The following is a 20,616-nucleotide window of genomic DNA, read 5'->3' as shown; positions in this document are numbered from 1 at the left end:
CTGGCATTTCACTGCAGTTGATGAGTTGATAAATCTTGGATGAAATGTGTTGGATACACTGTAAACGATTTCTTGTTAAATTAACAGTAAGTTACTGGCAACAATTATCCAGTAGCTGCTGTATTTCATAAAACAGTAACATTACTGTAATACTAATTACTTTAGTATTAGATTTACTGTAAAATGTAATACATCATTTTACTGTTTTCTTTTTATACTGTAACACCAATTACAGTAGTAATACACATACTGCAAAACTGAAAACAGTATTTTACTGTACATTTTTACCATGCAGAACTACGGTATTTTAACGTTACTTTCATTATTACTGTATAGTATTTTACAGTTATTAAATGTTATTTTATTGTATTTAACAGTGCTACTTTAAAATGAGCAAAAAAAGTTGCACAAATGTTATTTTAACTGTTTAAGAAATACAAGAAAAATAAAGAAACTGAAACTTTAACTTCACAATAAAAGTTTATTGTGTAAACCCTACTGAAACAGTAGCAATTATTCAATATAACACAGCAACAGAACACTGATGAAAAATTGATCAGTAAAACCAGTCAACAATTAATGCATCAAAAAGTATTACAATTTTAAAAACAGATGAAAATACTGCTACAAGACACGAAATGATGAAGGCCAAATGATGTTGTGGAAAAGGGACAGTGAAAAAGGGCAGGAGCACTTCTGATGATCCTGCAAAAACGACAAGCAGAGTCAATCACTGGAGTAAAAACTAATCATGCCTCAAATTATTTCATTCATTCAGAAACCAAACACAGCACTGCTGTTTTATATATATAAAACACTGTTTTTTATCGTTTTTGTTGGCAAAATACAGATTGTTGTCTATTTACAATTACACTAACAGTAATGGGGAAAAGATCAGTCAAGTCAACACTATTCAAGTGTCCACACAGGTATGTAAAAAATAAAGTCTCATCTTAACTTAATGTCTAACTCTGTATAGCATGAATATCTGATTCCATGACCACACTAGCGCTTCCATGAATTTAAGAGGGGTGAACACAGTTAATTCTGACCTTAAGAGGCTACATATTAAAAATAAATAAATAAATAAAATAATCTAATTTAACGTGACTAATGTTAATCAAGTACTTTTAGGCTTTTAACATGTGAAAATCTACTTCTAACTTACAGACAAGATTGCGTTAGAGAACATGAAAGCCATGGGTGATTTAAAAAAAAATAATGCTAATGATAAGTTACTGACATTTGGTTCGCATAAAACAAAGTAATCACTAAGCATTCATTTTTGGCAAAATCTGCCGAAAGGCACAGCAACACGATCAAATGTGTTAAAGTTGAGCAAAGAAATGAAGAGTAGTCAAGCAGTCTACTTCATGAAATGTTTGTGATAATATTTTGCGGTCAATTAGTATTACTGTATTTCAATATGCAGTGATGGCATGTCAGTGAGACAAATAAATATTATTACACCTCTCCAGTGACATTTCCTCAATTTAAATCATCATAACGTTACTGTGCACAGCATCAGTAAAACGTTAAGAATAATTTAAATACCAAATTTTAAAACAGTCACTGCTAATTACAAACTAAAATTAAAGATAGGCTTACAGAAATCCTGAATGCATGATAATGTGAAGATTTATTACTCACTGATGTCGAAGCACTTCCAGGTTGTCAGAGATGTAGACAGGACAGAATATGTGCCATCAAATGAGCTCTTGTGCAGTCTTTGTTGGACATCAAGGTAGTATGTTCACCCACACTGTAAAAAAAAAAAAATCTGTTATTTTACATGTTTTTTTCTCAGCAGCTAGGGTAATAGAGTCATTTGGTTAAGTCAAGTGGTTTAAAATAATTTTATTTATTAAATACTTGCTTACCCATATATAGATGTAAAAGTAACCAAAATAAATAATTCATTAAAATGTGTGGAATACTAATCATGTTTGGTCTACAGAGAGAAGTAAACATTTACTTTAAGCATTGATCCTAACTAATCTATTTCTGAACTACATCTAACCTCGCCTCGGAAACAGCATTTTTGAGCATTTAGATCAGGGGTGCTCAACCCTGTTCCTGGAGACCAACTTTTTCGCAGAGCTTACCTGCAACCTTGATCAAGAACACCTGTCTTTATTTACCAAGTGCTCCTTCAGATACTATTTAGTTTGTTTAGTTGCGTTTGATCAGGGTTGGAGCTAAACTCTGCAGAAAGGTCGATCTCCAGGAACAGGGTTGAGCACCAATGTTTAAGACAATAAAAAATAAGACATCTAGATGATATTTTATATTCAATCATTTGTGAAATTTAAATGACTTATATTCAGTATATACATAACATAAAATTAGAATAAGAATAAAAAAATAATACTCTATGCCAAATAAAATACTTCAGATCTAAATAAAGCAGGTGTTTTTACCTAAAGGTTCCTTTCCTCCAGTTAGTTTAGTTGCAGATCCCTCCACATCTGTGCTTTATTTGGTTCTTGACTTAAGAGTAACTGGTGTCACATTCTAGGTCCATCACAATCTGAGCTAGAAAGACAATATGGCAAAAGACAAGACACATTTAAATAAGTCTCAGAATAAAATATTTAAAAGGATAGTTTACTTTTCTGCCACCATTACTCCATGTGTTTTAAATACATTTAAATTTCTGTTGAACACTAAAGCAGATATTTTGAAGAATGTTAGAAACCAGTAACTATTGACATCCATATTTGAACCAAATTTCTTTAAAAAAAAAATATGAGTTTGTGTTCAATGGAACAAAAAAATAATCTAACTATTTTGAAACAAGTGGAGGATGCCAAAGATGCCATTATTTTCATTTTTGGGTGAACTGTCCCTTCAATTCAAGTGTCACGCATTACTCATAAAAACTAATGTATCGCTTGAGAAAAACTAAATCAAGTACCTCCTGTGAGCAAGCAGAATCATTATGCCATTGTATTCAGCCAACTGACCCAGCCGAGGCTCGAACCAGCAACCTTCTTGCTGTGAGGTGACAGCACTACCTACTGTGCCACTGCGTCGCTTCTGGAAGAAGCAAAAGAGGTTATACATGAAACTCCTCACAACAAATCTGTGAACAACTTGACATTTTAAAATCTAATCAAAATGAGGAAGACATCAACATTACCTTGAATAATCAAGTGAGGAGAGATTGGTAGCATCAGTTTTTCAGCATCAATTGCTGTAGTTGCAAAAAAGATAAATATAATAAGAGTAAAATAAGACTTAACATTTAATAATCTAAATCTATGGTACAACCATACAAATCTGTATGGGGTTCAAATAAATTTGTATACAAATCATTCCCTACACCTGAACACCAAAAATAAAATGTACAATTGATGACACAATAACGTTATACAATAAGCTCATTAACCAGTGAGAAATAGACAATTAATATGAATTATGTTAATATTAACGTTAGCTTAAAAGACATCAACTGAATTTTATTATCAGCTCAATTTAATAAAACAGTTTAGACTTGTTTCATTGTGAGTTTAGTGTGAATAACTAACTTACAGTTTACAAATCTAACCATAATGATAACTTGGTCATAATGACCACATGAAGACCAGAGCTTACCTTAACGTTAAACGTTTAACTTTTCATGGTGACTTTGCCTTCATCTCAGTGTTGTGCTGAAATAGAGAATTCATTAATGCAGTTAACCCCAAGTAAAAGTTACGTTTTTTTTCAGGTAACTTAACGTAACTATGGTCAAAAACTCACTCAAGATAAACTCACTGTAATTACCTTATCTACTAATACCTCGCAAACACTACAAACACGGTCTGGCGTCGAATAACGTGACATAAGTAGCCTACCTAACTTACAGTACAATTAAAGTAACTTGGTTAATTATTTTAAATTACACACACACTACACGGAAATATACACAAAACAATCCTTTAACGAACAGAATTTGACTTTTAAACACTTACCGAGGATGAATTCACTGGAAGAAAAGGCGACAGGTTGATTTCAAATTAGAAGAGCCGTTGCTTGCCTGGTGAAGGTCGAATCGAGTCGGCTCGGCTTTATGAATCGGCTCCTTAGAACAGTAAAGAGTCGAGTCCGCCTAAAACCGATTCCTTTTTGTATATTATTGTAAGACACAACCATGAATCATTACTATTTCGTTATACTGCTCGGCCACACACATTTATACACATATTGCTGAATGTGCTTGTGAACACGTGTGATAAAATAATTCCCGAGCAAACGGTTCAATCCGATTCGGTGTCGTTTGTGTGCTGAACCGAACCAGTGCAAACGTGGTATTGATAAAATAGTAATATTGTTTTTTTCTTCTCACTTTACCAGCGAAAATATTACATATATCTGACTTTAACAATAAGAATAAGGTTCGCTTGAAGTGTTTTGAGAATTAATATTTTTTTCTCCCAGGGTTCATTTCACACCAACAAGCAAATATAATGGCGGATGAGAAAAGCCAGATCATATCATAAATATTGCGTTTAATATGTCACGAAATGAAGTTTTAACAGTTTTTCATGCGAGAATGTAGTTCTTCCAAACTCAAATCTGTGGTTTGTTTATAGATATCATGTCTAATTTTAAGTGTGCTTTGCCGATAGGGGAGATTCTGACCTCCAGGGGTTGACGGCGCTCCATCACTCATGTATCCGGCAAACCTCATGCTTTAATCGGCCTAGACATTATTGAGACATGCCCTGTCTTCGATGACTAGATAATAAATGTGTTTTGAAATAAAGTTTTAACCGTTTTTCATGCGAGAATGTAGTTGTTTTAAACTCAATTCTGTGGTTTATTTATTAAGATAGTGCGTATTTTAAAATGTTGTTTTGAAAATGCGGAGATATGTGACCTCTACGGTGGCCAATATGGGCGCCCAATATTCTTGAATCCGTCTAAAGCAGGTTGCTCACTCTGACATTTAAGCTGACTTTGAAATCATTTTGTGTGTTTAACAGTCTTTGGTTACGTGAATCAATTTATTTTTGTTCCAATTTACGTTTTGGTTTAGCACAAAGTTATGTTTATTAAATATTATTTAATATTTCCATGTTGCCTTATAAAGTGCACCCAAAAATGGAAAACCAGGGGACAGTTTAATGCACTGAACAGTCTGAAGAAACTGGTTAGGTTATTTACTTCACAAAATAATTTGTCTAAAAATAAATAAACATAATAATCATAATATATAGTGTGTGTGGAGTTGTTCTTGGTCATTTGCAGTACTGTATTTAGATGCACAGTAACGGATTTTTCCCCAAAATTCATTATAAAATCTACAGTAACATACTGTTAACCATGTTTACAGTATAGAAAAGTTGAAAATACATTATTATACTGTGAAAACAACAATATATACAGTAACACACTGTGCACAGCTTATACAGTAAAAAACTGTTGAGAAATGCAGTATAATACTGTGAAAACAACAGAAATCGTTTACAGTGTACCTAAAGGGATAGTCAAAATAATAAAGGCTTACTCACTTTTTACTCTACGTCAGGTGGTTAAAAACCTTTTTTAGTATCTTCTGTTGTTCAACACAAAAGAATATATTTTAAAGAAAGCTGAAAAACCTAACCATTTACTTAAAGTAGGAAAAACAAATTGGCAAGTCAACGGGTAAAAGTGTTGAACAGAAAAAAGAAACTCATAAAGGTTTGAAACAAAAATAGGGCCATACCACTGAATGTGTGCCTTTTCTGTCCCCAGGACTAAATATCTATAAATATGCTAAAAAATAACTGAAACATGCATGCTATTAATAAGCAAACTGTCCTTTATATGGTCCAAACTACAAATCAAATCTCTAACATTTAAAAGATTGAAAAAAAAAAACTACCTAAAACACTGAAAAATAGTATTTTTAGTCTTTAACACTGCATTACACTGTAAAATATAAGCATTAAAATCTTAGCTTTTTTCATTTTCTTTTGCATTGTTATGTAACTCTATATCTCATCTTTGCCTCAAATACATTTATTAAAAAAATTATATATATATATATATATATATATATATATATATATATATATATATATATATATATGTGTGTGTGTGTGTGTGTGTGTGTGTGTGTATGTGTGTGTGTGTGTGTGTGTGTGTGTGTGTGTGTGTGTGTGTGTATTTTCTTATTTTTTTAAGCAAAAATACCATTGCATTTTTAGAAAAATACCCCTTGCGTGCATTTATATTGATTTTTAAACACAAATATAAAATGTTTGAAAATTTAACAAGCGAAATTTTAAAAAGAAAATCACTGTCTTAAGGGGAAAAAAACGTAATTACCTGATATACTTTTGTCCATGCTTTTTAAAAGACTCGTTAGTTGTTTTTGGACCAATACATATTTTGAAAGGTTACGTTTGTGTTATTAGATTCTGTTTTTGCCACAATAAAAAGGCACCTATTTGGTGGAATTGGCCAGTAAATGATGACAGATCTTTTAATTTTGGGTGAACTATTGCTTTACCATCGACAAAAAGCTTTGCCCTCGATTAAAGAATACGCATGCGTAACATTTATTGTTTAACTACACCACCACTCCTGACAGCTAGGCGACAGCAATGCGCGTTACATCCTGGTGAAATCACCATCAAAGAAAATGCTCCATTCTGTTATCAAAGTGCCCTAGCAGTCCACCATCACCCTGTAGTTTAATCCTCAGTAATGCTTCATAACTATGTCTACCGCTTCTAAGGTTGTCCTGGGATTGTCGATAGTGCTCACTATCAGCACCGTTGCAGGCGTTCATATCAAGCAGAACTGGGACAGACAGGTAAATAGATCCGTGTCCTTCTAGCCAAATGAGCATGAGGCACTGCTGTTGAAGGGTCCATCAATGTTTTTCAGTTGCATTCAGTACAGGAACATGTACAGATTTGCAGAATAATCGGTTTTATAGACTACAATAAAAGCACTATGATAAAAGCTGATTTACTGGGGTATTCCGGCTGAAATGTACTGTTCGTAGGGTATATATGTTTTGTCATAATAGTAGCTGTTGTTTTCGTTACATTTTATTTGTAGTTTTGTAATTATCTCATACCTGCTTTAAGGCAAAACTTTGGAGATTGTGGTAAAGTTGGTTTTGTAGTTGCACATTCGTTCAGAGACAACTTCACTGACATGCTCCTATAATGTTTACCATAGTACTAAGAATATTCCGTCTGAAATCACATGCCAGTGTAACTTAAAAAAAAGAAAATAATAATAATAAAAAACCATTAGCACTATTTAATTGACTGTGAACGAGTTGTGTTTTGACAGTCATTGGCTGCAAGTATGATTTCACTATTAATGATTTGCAAAGAATACTTTTCTGAAATTATATTATAAAGAAGAAAGTCTGACTGTGTAAATGCAAAACCAACTTTACATCAATATTTTAAAAGAAAAAGTTTACTCAAAATTGTATGTTCCACACCATTTATTTACACTTAAATTGTTTCTTTAGAGCTTTTGAACACAAAACAAGATATTCTGAATGTTGGAAAGCAGCAGCTATTGACATTTATTATAATAATAAAACGTAGCTAATATGGAGGTCAGTGGCTGTTTTTTTTTCTCTGTTAACAGTCTTCAAAACATCTTAATTTTTGTTCAACAGAGGAAAGAAACTCAAACAGGTTTGGCACAAGTGCAGGAGTGAGTAAATGATGACAAATTTTTAGGTGAACTGTAGAGCTGCACAATATATCGTTTTAGCATTGCAATATGCACATCCACAAAGTTCAGTCTGAATTATAGTTGAGCAGGAGCTACAGAATTGTATTTAATCAATGTATTTATATATAATTTCTATGATTTATGCAAAAAAAAAATCCTAAAATGTTTTGTCTTGTTGAAAGTGAAAATAAGATTATTTCACTCACTCCACTGGCAGATAATTTCATTAAAACAAGCAACAAACTCTTCATTCTCACTTATTTCTTTTGATGGTGAAAGTTAAACAATAATTCTACTTGGTCTAAGAATTTATTTGATATTTGGACTAAAAATATATTCATATTGCAAAATTTATTGCCAAAAAATAAAACATTGCAATATCAGATTTTTCCAATATCATGCAGCCCTAATGAACTGTCGCTTTACCTCACAGTCACATATTCTAATAGTTTTCTCTACCAACACCAATAAAACATTACAATTTTAACCATTAAAACCAGTACATAATGGTTTCTACCTGTCTGTTTTGGGACATATTCCATTAGGAATTACTGATTTTAACATGCCACCAATAAAAAACAAAACATTACCAGCAGAAATAAGTGCGGCCAATCCAGTTTCCATTCAAACCAATTTCATTTACATAAAAAAAAAAAAAAAAAAAAAATTACAAAATCAAAGTTCTGTGAGGATTTTAATGACAAAGAAACTTACCATTGTTATTTCTTACCTATAACTCATAACATTAGTTATATCTTGTTTATAAATAGTTTTCTTTCATATCATAACATTTCTAAACAGTAAAAATATGCAATAAACCTGTTAACTCACATCCACAGAGGCTGCGCGAGGGTGTTGTGCGTGATCTGGAGCGTTTGGAACGGAAGCGCGAGAACCTTCGTGCGCTTGAGGAGCAGATCCAGCTGACGAGAGAGCTTGTGACAGAGCGCAACCGACGACAGGTTGAAGCCTCAGAAACACACGATTCATAAAGCGAACACCTATACTGGTACAATTAATTATTATTTATAAAGAAATGTACATTTGTGCAGCTGTTACCAGGATTTCTTTTACGGCTATATATTTGCATTCACAAATTTGAGCATTTCTATAAAAGTGAGGTATTATACAGTATATCAGGATTTAATGCTGAGGATTTTTACTTACTTACTGGTCCAAACATTTTACTAAATTATTAAGTGCTATTGATTTATTTGTTTTGACACTTACAATCTTATATTATTATAAATAAATAGGGTTTTTAAGAGATCTTTTAATTTTTAGCTAACTGAATTTCACATTATCAATACCGATTTGACGTATTGCAAACAGGAATTGAAATAACGTACTGTCTGTAATAATAAAACAGTAAACAAAATGACGCACAATAGAAGAAATTAATGAGAAGAAAAAAAAGATTGAAATGAATTGAACTGTTTCTCAGCTAGGTCTAAAGGCTTGTTCACATCAACAACAAAAAAATATTATGATAAACATAATTTTAAATGTGAAAGAATATTGAAGTCTTCACAGCTGTGACTATAATGGCACAGAAGAACAATATCATTGAAATCACTTTTTTAAGAACATTCAACTCTTGAAAAACATTAATTTTAATGGCTAAAACGTTTAGGCTGTCAAAAAGTGAATCTTTACAATAAAAGTTAAGCTATTGTGCATTAATGTGGATTATAATATAGCTATTGTTGGAGTTAAGTGGTAAGAAATGCTTGTGAACTTTAATAAAGTAATTCAATGTAAAATCACCTGGTTTGGCGGGAGCACTTGTAGCTTAGCATAAATTCATTGAGTTGGATTAGACCATTAGCATCTTGCTCAAAGCTTGTTCCTTGATTATTAGGCTAGATTAGAGCATGTAAACCCTAGCCATATCGGCCTAGGAAATGACAACTTTTTAAATTCCACAGGTGTAAGTACACAATGTAACTGAGCAAATCCTGCGTTATGGATGTGGCATTTGCAGAAAAAACTCAAATAGATTAATGGAAAGCATATGTTAACATTATAATGAAACATCTGTTTATATTTTCCAGAACAACTGACCACAGAGTTATAGGAACAGAATAATATTGATCTGTAAACATTTTTTGTACTTTAAACGAGGAAAATAAACGTGCGTTATGGATGTGACCAAAAAAGTCTGCGGGTTTACAGTGTAAAACATACTTTGAGAAATTCTGTGAATTAAACTGCACAACCCAAAAGAAACCCGAAAGTATAAGAGTTGCTCACTATAGAACAAACATGATTGATTTTATTTTATTTCATATTTTTGAATTTATGAGGAAAAAGTGTTGTTATGGATGTGAAGTCTCTCCGTTGTGGATGTGACCAATGTGAAATTTCCATTTGTGTGACTTTGGTAAATCAAATATAATAGTTTGAAGACATTTTTTAGACAGAGACATTTTTGAGTATTTCTAAAGTACTGTAAAATACCTTAAATCCTTAACCTACCGGGAATAGAAATTTAAGAGTTCACATTTAGACGCTATTAGCAGGTTTGGCATGCTGTCCTGGGAGAGAATCCTAAGCTCAGAGATGATTGAGCCCAGGGCTCCTGCCTGGTCAGCATGTAAGGGGTCCGAGATCAGGTAAGACTCGAGAGTTCCTTCTGGTAAAGTAAGAAAAGGGGTGGAAGGGGGAATTCTTTCATAACAAAGGTAAGGCAGTAGGGTGAAATTGGTCTATTTATTATAGGCTTGAATCGATCTGATTGGATTATTGCTAATTACGAATGAGACACCAGCTGCGATCAATCATATCATGTGCTCCTCCCGAAATTAGTTTATAAAGCTTCACTAAAAAGTCGGTAAAAATTATTGAGATGTAATTGAATATTTTGAGCATGAGATGCTAATGGGATAATCAGAATCAATGATTTATGCTAAGCTAGTGCTCCCGTCAGGCTGAATAGATTCAAAAGTTGTTCCTATTAGGATATAAACAATTAATTTTCAACAATTTTCCATTAAAGTGTGATAAGATGCTATAGAGAATTAAATTTAGGACTTGCCAACCCTTTTTTTGAGTTAAAAGAAGTCTATCATTGTACAAGTACGAAACTGCACTGCAATGGTGTGCTGAATATACTGAATATACATACAGGTTTGCAAAAAATTGCAATTTCAATATCAGTTCAATTTTAATGTAACATTATGAAACCCTTGATTTAACTTCTTCCTCTCATCTACAAGATTAAAAAAAAATGGACAGTGGGGACCAGCGGGGTCTCACGGTGCAGGACGAGGAGACCATGTGCACGTCGGCCTCTGAGGGTCTGGAGGAGGGGGAAGTGGAGGGAGAGACATTGCTCATTGTGGAATCGGAGGATCAAGCATCTGTGGATCTGTCCCATGACCAGAGCGGAGACTCTCTGAACAGCGACATTGGGGAGGACGGAGAGGGAAGCTGGAACGAGGACATGTCCTTCTACTGCGACAAGTGCCACAAATGGATCCCGGCTGGTGAGAAGATTCGGGAAAGGGGACGACATGTTTGATGCACCCTTGTGGGATCATATTATGTGCAATATGTGTTTGCTTGGTCAATAAAGCCTGATCTGAAACCAGGTCTCAGCTGTTTTTCCTTTATTTCTTCTTTGTATGGTTCAGTCCAGCTACGTGGAGAGCAACCCAGCTACCTTAAAGGAGACAACTTCTTTAAGTTCATCTGCTCCGACTGTGCTGAAGATGGGAAGGAGAGTTTTGAGAGGATGAGGCTGACCTGGCAGCAGGTACACATAAAAAAGCCATGATATTTAACTAGAAAAAAAGTATCTGAAAGAACATTTCAGCATCTGTTTTCAATGAAAATGTCTTCACACATACCTAAACATTTTTCAAAAAAATAAATTATCATATTTAAAGTGATGTTTATGAATTGGTCTATGATTAGGTTCTACATACCAACAAAGTGAATGAAATGTTTGATTTTCTGTTCTTAGGTGGTGATGTTGGCCATGTATAACCTGTCTTTAGAGGGAACTGGACGACAAGGATACTTCAGATGGAAAGAAGATATCTGCGCATTTATCAGTCGCCACTGGACCTTCCTACTTGGTTCTAGGTGAGACTGAGTACCAAAACTAGAAAAAAATTGTAATGACAAACCCTCTTAATATGTAAAGATGGTCAACTTGCATTACTACGAATTGGGGAAAGTGCAAAGCTCTGTATGGCCGCCACAGCAAAGAAAGTACTCCCATCTGATCAAAATAGCCAATTGTCAACCTACAGATTTGCTTGATTGTTACATCAATACCTGTCAACCGTGTGTCTCTGTTGATTTTGAGAGATCACATTGCATGGCATATCATGTCCTTTCATTGTCGTTTTCCAGACTTTGCTCCAGTTTCACTTTGTTTTCCAGTTTTTCTAATGTGTCACCTGGTTAATATTGATACAGCCATAAAGGAGATTGGTGTCATGCAAGTCTTTGCACATGCGTAGTAGCTGGAGCAAACTGCTTAAGCAACAACAGTTAAGAAATGATTATTTCTATAGCGCTTTTACAATGTAGATAGTGCCAAAGCAGCTTAACATAGAAGTTCTCGTAAATTGAAACTGTCACTTTAGTTTGCAGAGTTTGGTTCAGTTCAGTGTGGTTTAAATTTTACTGCTGAAAGTCCAAACACTGAAGAGCAAATCCATCAATGCACAGATTCACAAGTTCCAAACCAAGCAAGCTAGTGGTGAGGAACAAACTTCACTAACTGACAAAAGTGAAGGAAACAAACTAGAGAAAAATCAGGCTCAGTTGGGCACGACCATTTCTCCTGTGGCCAAACTTCTTGTGTAGAGCTGCTGCCTAGGCAGCAGAGGCTGGAGAGTATATAATATATAATGTATTTAAAAGTTCAGTTGAGATTTCAGGATTCTCCCATTCATTTATGTAGTCCTTGGCTTAGGTTGAACCACCAGGAGGCATTACAAATATGGTCGCAGAGTGAACAGACTAAAACCTGGATATATTTGCTTTTTATGGTTTACACACTTAAGAAAGAAGACGTCCACGTGGTGGAGCACAGTGGCAGGATGTCTGTCAGTCGGCAGCCCAACGTTTTTCCGTTCAGGAGCGCAGGAGTTTGGTGAACCGGGTTGGTGGAAGCTGGTTCAGAATCGTCCACCTACTCTTCGCCCTGAGGGTGACAAAAGCTCTGCAGCCTCGGTCAAGGCAAAAGGTAATAATGGTTTTAACATTTTAAAAGTTATGCAGGATTTTCATTTATTTGAAGTGTTATTGTTTTAAGCTGTGTCAAAGCCATCTCTGGACCCCATAATCACAGTGGAGGGTTTGAGGAAGCGGGGAAGTCGTAACCCAGTGGAAAACGCCATGCAGCTGAAAGAAAAGCGTTCTCGAACACAAGAGGCAAAAGAGATTCGACGTGCACAGAAGGAGGCGGCTGGGTTTCTTGACCGCAGTGCCTCGTCTACACCTGTGAAACTGGGCAACCGTGCTCGACGGCCCGAGCCTTATCTGGAGAAGGGTGAAGTCATTGACTTTTCCTCCCTCAGCTCATCAGACAGAACCCCCCTCACCTCTCCATCCCCATCCCCTTCTCCTGACTTCTCTGCCCCTGGAACCCCTGCCTCACACTCCGCTACGCCCAGCCTGCTGTCAGAGGCCGATCTGATCCCGGATGTCATGCCCCCTCAGGCTCTGTTCCACGGTGAGATGCTACACTTGCTATCCAGCAAATAACTTTTTTATAGTTAATTAGTTAAGACTTAAATTTCTATTTGATTGCTACCTGGTGTCTAGAGGGTGTATCTGTTCTTTTTAGTGTATCAGATGGAAACCAAAATGGATGAATAGTCGCACAATAGCCCCTTTATTAATCTGCGTCGCCACAGTGGATTGAGCCACCAACTTATTCAGAATATGTTTTACACAGTGGATGCCCTTCCAGCTGCAACCCATCACTGGGAAACATCTATACGCATTATGGTCAATTTAGCTTACTCAATTCACTTGTACCACTTGTTTTTGGACTTGTGGGGGAAACCGGAGCACCCGGAGGAAACCCACGCAAACGCGTGGAGAACATGCAAACTCCACACAGAAATGCCAACTGTCCCCGCTGAGGTTCGAAACAGCGACCTTTTTGCTGTGAGGTGATCGTGCTACCCAGTGCGCCACCGTGCTGCCCACCAATCACCCAGAGCAATGCAATTCTTTAAAGGGTATCCTATTGAACATTCTAAAAATCACCCAGTGCACCCTAGTCATGACATCCTAACAACCACATTGATCTCTCTAAAAATGCCTTTTGACCACCCATAGTTCCACAACAACATCCCAGCAATTCTGCAAAATACCCTATCCACCACATACAAACATTATATTCAAGACCACCAATAGTTCTATAGTAATTTTCTAGCAATACCTTAACAACCACCCGAGTACCCTAAAAGTAGCCATAGTTGCCTAGTAGCTGGCCAGCAACATTGCAGTAACCTTGCAAATAAATAGCAACACAGAACATCCTACAAACACCCAAATAATTTCCTTGGCAACAACCCAGAAAGGGTAAGGTGTGGATCTCAAGCGTGACCAACCCTGTTTCTGGAGATCTACCTTCCTGCAGAGTTCAGTTCCAACCCATATTAAACACACTTGCCTGTAATTGACAAGTGATGTTCAGGTCCTAATTAATTGGTTCAGGTGTTTTTGATCCAGGTTTGAGCTGAACTATGCAGGCAGGTAGATCTCCAGGAGCAGGGTTGAGCACCCCTGGTGTATCGTCCTGCAGAGTTCAGCTCCATCTCTAATCAAACGCACATGAAAAATGAATGTCTTCAGAATTGCTTGTAAATTACAAGCAGATGTTTAGTCTAAGATGAACCTTACAAAAAATAGTGGCCTCCCAGGACTGCAGTTCCGTTCCTGATATAGAACATTAATGAACACCCTAGAAACACCCTTGTCCCCATAGAAATGCCTTTACACTCATAGCAATGTCTTAATACCCAACCAGAACACCTGTCCAACCCCTATATACTGTTGATTATTTCTTCACAGTGTGCAACCATCTTTAATCAAAAATAATCAGAATAAAACTTGTCAAGACATGTTACACATTTTTGCTTATTTAAATTTGTTGCATTACCTTCCATCAGATGATGAAGAATTGGATGCAGAGGGTGTTATTGACCCTGGGATGGAGTATATTCCTCCTCCCAGCATGCCTTTGGCCACTGGTACCATCATGGTCAGGAAAAAGCTACGTCCGGCTGAGCTAATCAAACAAGAACTGGAGAGTGAAGATGAGGAGCGTGGCAGAGATGTTGAAGAAGATGAGGGCCAGGACGACGGCAGAAGAGGACGAGTTTTAGAGCGAAGGAAGGGTCTCCAGGACAAGGGTGAAGGCTGTGTGTCTTTACCTGCCCCCTGCCACACATTCATCAGCCTTTACGAGGAGCGCATGTTGCTCCACAAGCTGGAAGCATGCCCACAAGCGTTGGCCGTCACACCACAGGCCAAAAGGCTGCATCGTAAGTTACTTGTGCGGCAGGCTAAAAGAGAGCGAGGGCTACCCTTGCTGGATGTGGATCAGGCTGTGAGTGCAACACTCAGCCTAGTAGGAGGCGTCTATGGGGCACAAGGGGGTTTGGCTAGGCACAGGACAAGTGGAGAGGAGAAATACAGGACCACCAGCCAGGACCTTCGTATTCTTGACCGCTTTCAAGTAAGTCCTAAGAAAACTCATATGGTATGGGTTACAGCTTCTATTGAAAAAAAAATAAAAGCTTTGTTTTGTTTCTCAGTCAACAGTGTCTGTAAGGAAAGGGTTTTATCAGCACACAGTGTCATTCTGGCACAGGCTGATGGGTTCTGATGCTTGCGTGGATCAGACCATCAAGAGTCCCTACACATCCCGAGTACTCAAGCCATTCATCAGGTACACATGGACACATCTGAACCCATTTCCACTGAGCAGTACGGTTTAGTACAGTACAGTACAGTATGATTCTGTTCAGGTCATCTTGATCAGGCTTGCAGTTATATTGCCACTAGTTCCTTTATTTGGTAGGTGCAGTGTATCGTGGGGAGTTTGCCATGATCTGCGTCATTTTCTCTCAAAAAAGAAAGCTGTATGGGCCATTCACTTATCCCATGTTTTGCACGTTCAAGTTCATTATTTCAAATGTAGACAAGTGGCAAACATGAACAAATAGAAAAAGCAGCATGTGAATGGCCTTGTAAACAACAACAGAGGACATACAATTGATCAAGGGTCACCAATCTCAGCCCTGGAGGGCCGGTGTCCCTGCAAGGTTCAGCTCCAACTTGCCTCAACACACCTGCCTGGGTGTTTCATGTATACATAGTGAGACCTTGATTAGCTTGTTCAGGTGTGTTTGATTAGGGTTGGAGCTAAAATCTGCAGGACACCGGCCCTTCAGGAACAAGTTTGGTGACCCATGCAATAGATCCTGTTCTTGCTCTTGGCATGTGGTTGTCATTTATTACTGTGTAATGTTTCGACTGTGTATTTAAAAATGCAGCTTTCTGTGTTGTCATTCCCCTGGCTTGTTAAATGCCTTAAGCAGTAATTTTAACTTCACCCTTTTGGTATCATTCCATTGTGAAAGACCTTACCTTATGGAAAGGGTGCAAAAATGGTATGGTACGGTTTGCTTTTTTGGTATCTTTGAGAGGACCTTTGGAAAGGCACATAAATGTGTACTGGACTTAACTGAACCATACCGCTCAGTAGTTGTACTCCGTGATAAAGGGATCGTATTATGTTTTTCATGTGAAATGCCATTTTAGTATGAAAAAGTTCTGCATAGTTGCAAAAAGTCCACACCAAATGATGCACTCGTTCTGAACTTCCTCAAATGCCTTGATTGTTGTCCTAAGTTTTTTCTAGGAAAGCTTACGGTCACTATCCCAAACTTAAATGTTTCCCACCCAAAGCCGCAAGTTCTGGATGGGTTTTGTTAGTAACATGTTGTCTTGTCACTTTTTTTAAAATGACATACAATTTCTTCAGCTCATTTTCATATACCCTCCTTCACCTCAGCTACACTGGTGTATAGATCTGCTATGGTGTTTCATGTATGTTATGTCTGCATACATTGGCAGTAGAAGGTCTCAGTACTTGCTCTGTACCAATAATTGAAGTTCCATTTGATTTACAACATTGCCGCAAACATATTAACCACCATAGGGCTCATACGGACCCCAGGTTGAACGCCCCCTACTACCATTTCCAACAGCAACCTAGTTTTCAACCTAGCTTTGCTAAGCTTCTGAGAGTAACCAGTCTTGGGCTGAAAGGTGATATGGCTGTGGCTAGAAATAAGCTTATATACGAGTACAGCCACCACAACATATTCAACATTTTTTTGGTATCATTTGGGTATTTCAAAAGCAGTTTTTCTGTTTTAGAATGTTTAGTGTGAACAAAATACTTGAACAAGTCTAAAAAAAAAAAAAATAGTGCATAAATACTCATAAAAGGACATGGTGAACTTTAATTCTCAACAAACTTGCATCTTCAGGTCTCTTTGGCAAGCAGGAGTTTAGACTGACAAGACTAAGACCATTGTAACAACTGTCTGAAAGCTTTGTGCATGTTGTACATAATCTTGCAGGAGAGACTATGAGAGTCGACCACTGAAGCTGCGTTTGCTCTCAGAGATTCGTGCGCATCACCACAGGAATGACCCGAATTGGGTAGCTGAACCTGACGCACCTATAGACTACTGCTACGTACGGCCAAATCACATCCCCTCTGTCAACTCCATGTGCCAAGACATCTTCTGGCCTGGTAATCATCAGTTCATCCAAACTAATCCATGTCTCTATCAAACAAGATCTTGAAGGAATATAAGTAGGCTTTTTTTGTCCATAAGGTATCGACCTGTCGGAGTGCCTCCAGTACCCAGACTTCAGCGTGGTGGTGCTTTACAAGAAAGTCGTGATTGGTTTTGGCTTCATGGTGCCAGACGTGAAGTACAATGAGGCCTACATCTCTTTCCTGCTGGTGCATCCAGAATGGAGGCGAGCTGGTATCGCCACATTCATGATCTACCATCTCATTCAGGTGAGTCCAAGAAAGCAACTACACCGAGTTCACTCCATTCAGTGTAAAACAGTAATGACCTTTCTCTTCTCTATAGACCTGCATGGGAAAAGATGTGACTCTACACGTATCGGCAAGCAACTCTGCCATGCTACTTTATCAGAAGTTTGGCTTCAAGACAGAGGAGTACATCCTGGACTTTTATGATAAATACTATCCAGTGGACAGCAAAGAGTGCCGACACGCATTCTTACTGCGTTTACGTCGTTGAGGAGTTTGTGTTTCGTTTTCTATATCATTGTGCCACTTGTTATTTGGCTTTTATGTCACTTGGAACAGACCAAAAGAGAGACAGAGTGTTTGCTAGTGTTTTCACAGATATACTCGTTGTTATGTCCCATGTGAGTCTCAGTATGTGAGTTATTAAATATATATTTGTTTCTATGTTATACCAATGGAAATTTAGTTTCTTTGCACCAGCGTTACCAAAGCCGAGAGAGGTCATGCGCTGAGCAAGTTACGAAAACAAATGCAAATAGAAAAACTCTAACAAATGGAGAAAAAAATCTTCATTAGTTTGACAACACGCATGCACACAAATTCTTACAACACATGCAAATACAGATGCGACGAACCTGACAGCTTCCTGTTAAAGTCACCCTGACCTGTGACAACAATAACGGGAGTTTCAATCCCCTCCCAACAGTTTGTTTATCATTCAGCCAGGATCGTCGCTTTTCCACTGTGGTCTGTGTTATTACTGCAAATCATTTCTGTATTTGCATTCGGATATGTTGTCAAATAGATGATGTTTTCTCTAATTGTTAGCCATTTTTCTTAACTTGCAGCAAATTTTGAGCTCTCTTGGCCATACCAGCGTAGTAATTCTCCCCCTCCTTTGTATCCTGAACATTTCAGTTTGTTTTTGTAGTTTAAGAAGTACTGTTTATTTTCACCACTCATGTTTTGTATGCACCTAAAGTTGTGTAGATATAAATGTTGCCACCTGTTAGTTAAACATCAAAATGTTTAATATGGTTTTGGTTGATGCTGATTTTTTTTCCATCATGGAATTAAAATGGTAAGTGTGAATTCTCAAAATTCTGACTCCATCACTGTTTTACACAAAATATGATTACGAGTTCTTTAAAATGTGGTTATTTTTTCAATTTTTGTATTTAAATTACTTTTTTAATTAATATGTCTAAAAAGTAACTAATTTACACGGACCCTCTTTTGAAAAGAGCACAAAGGGGCAGTTTTAAAGATTTTGTGGGGTATTTTGGGCTGAAACTTCACATACACACTCTAGGGACATCAGAGACTTATTTTACATCTTATAGAAAGGGGCATAATAGATTCCCTTTAAGGCAAGTGCCTATTAAATTGCAACAAAATTAAAAGTAATCCCTTGTTTTACTTTTTCTGTAGAAAAGTAATCTATTAAAAGTAACTAGTTACTTTCTAAGTAAATACACCCAACACTGTTTATAGATGTTTTAAAATTGTGATTTTATTATTTAAAATTAAAAAAAAAAAAAATAAAAAAAAACACAAAAAGCCTTGGGCTAGAGGGGTCCGGTTCGGGAAGCACAGGATTTCATCTTTTCGTAGATGATGTTGTTTTGTTGGCTTCATCGGACATGGACCTTCAGCATGCACTGGGGCGGTTTGCTGCCAAGTGTGACATGGTTGGGATGAGAATCAGCACCTCCAAGTCTGAGGCCATGGTGTTCCACTGAAAAAAGGTGGCTCGCTATCTCCAGGTCAGAGGAAACTCCTTACCCAAGGTGTAGGAGTTTAAGTATCTTGGGGTTTTGTGTGTTTAAAGAAAGAGCTCAGCCAAAAGTCAAAGCTCTCAATTTACCGGTCAATCTATGTTCCTACTCTTGTTGGGGATTTCATTGTGTCTTGATGAATTTCTGATGAATGTATTACTCTCATTTATATACTTATTTGAGTGATTTCAGTATCATTATCTATTGTATTATTACCCATACATGTGGCATTATTATCAGGTATGTGTGCTTAAAAAAGGCATTCTGTGTAAATGCAGTCAGAGATGAGAAGATAAATTAAAAGAGCAGCATTAATGTCACAATGAGGGTAGATTTATGGAATCAAGGCCATAAGGACACCTGTGTTCTGTTCTGTAACTCATGATAAGGCACACCTGCACGTGTGCCCACACTCATTTGCAATGACTTGTAAAAAATATGAGTACCCATCAACTTCAGCTGAACTTACAGTTGACAGTTCAGTGGACAGTGAACAAGATATATTGTTAAACATTGTTTTTGAAACAGGAAGGAAAGACCTTAACTTGACATGGGTAAGACCCCTGAAAGACCCTGAGACTTTATTGGTGGCGGGCACCTGAGAGATTTAAGATCCTATTAGCGGAGAAGCTGATGGAGGTGTGTAATGTGTAAATTTGGGTGGAGTGAAAAGATACAGAAATGTATTTAAATTGTGTGCAAGCCCATGTTCGGCAGAAACTCGAACGACCTGTCTGTTGTTACTAATGCTGTAACAGTAAACTGCTTTTCCTAAAGGCTTCGGAGATCTCAGGCTGTGTCATTTTCAGAAAAAAATGACTTAGAGGCTTAGAATATTTTGCAGACTAGAATCTTTTTTTTCACAACACTCTCACCTATGGTCATGAGCTTTAGGTCACGACTGAAAGGACAAAATATCAGATACAAGCAGCCGGAATGGGCTTCTTTCGCAGGGTGGCAGGGCGCACTCTTATAGATAGGCTGAGAAGATCTGTCAGGCTGGAGGGACTATGTCTCTCGGCTGGCCTGGAAACCCCTCGGGATCCCCCTCGGGAGCTGGAGGAAGAGTCTGGGGATAGGGAGATCAGGGGTTTCCTCCTA

General features: G+C 37.1%; 3 protein-coding genes and 1 long non-coding RNA gene across 4 annotated transcripts in view; 3 read left to right on the top strand and 1 right to left on the bottom strand.

The window, feature by feature from the left end:
• The window catches only part of fam20cl (family with sequence similarity 20 member C, like), a 265,004-nt gene that overhangs the window by 134,029 nt on the left and 110,359 nt on the right, over positions 1-20,616 (top strand). The window lies entirely within an intron of this gene.
• Positions 463-4,043, bottom strand: LOC137490748 (uncharacterized). The gene is made up of 7 exons (XR_011010741.2): positions 3,957-4,043; positions 3,598-3,653; positions 3,143-3,196; positions 2,918-3,039; positions 2,421-2,535; positions 1,651-1,762; positions 463-705 (listed from the first exon to the last, which is right to left on the bottom strand). It is a non-coding gene; the product is annotated as an uncharacterized lncRNA (long non-coding RNA).
• On the top strand, positions 6,615-18,838 carry kat14 (lysine acetyltransferase 14). Its single transcript, NM_001002699.3, is given in 12 exon segments — positions 6,615-6,790; positions 8,520-8,689; positions 10,899-11,168; positions 11,316-11,437; positions 11,648-11,769; positions 12,702-12,883; positions 12,953-13,372; positions 14,823-15,391; positions 15,471-15,604; positions 17,307-17,482; positions 17,568-17,758; positions 17,835-18,838. Coding segments are annotated over 10 exon segments (2,349 nt in total). The 5' UTR covers positions 6,615-6,790; positions 8,520-8,689; positions 10,899-10,909; the 3' UTR covers positions 18,009-18,838.
• On the top strand, positions 6,627-11,272 carry pet117 (PET117 cytochrome c oxidase chaperone). Its single transcript, NM_001164812.2, is given in 3 exon segments — positions 6,627-6,790; positions 8,520-8,689; positions 10,899-11,272. Coding segments are annotated over 2 exon segments (249 nt in total). The 5' UTR covers positions 6,627-6,694; the 3' UTR covers positions 8,673-8,689; positions 10,899-11,272.

Source organism: Danio rerio, chromosome 22 (assembly GCF_049306965.1).
Source record: "Danio rerio strain Tuebingen ecotype United States chromosome 22, GRCz12tu, whole genome shotgun sequence".
NCBI lineage: Eukaryota > Metazoa > Chordata > Actinopteri > Cypriniformes > Danionidae > Danio > Danio rerio.
The sequence above is the reverse complement of the archived record's forward strand: the minus strand, read 5'-3'. Positions and strand labels throughout refer to the sequence as shown.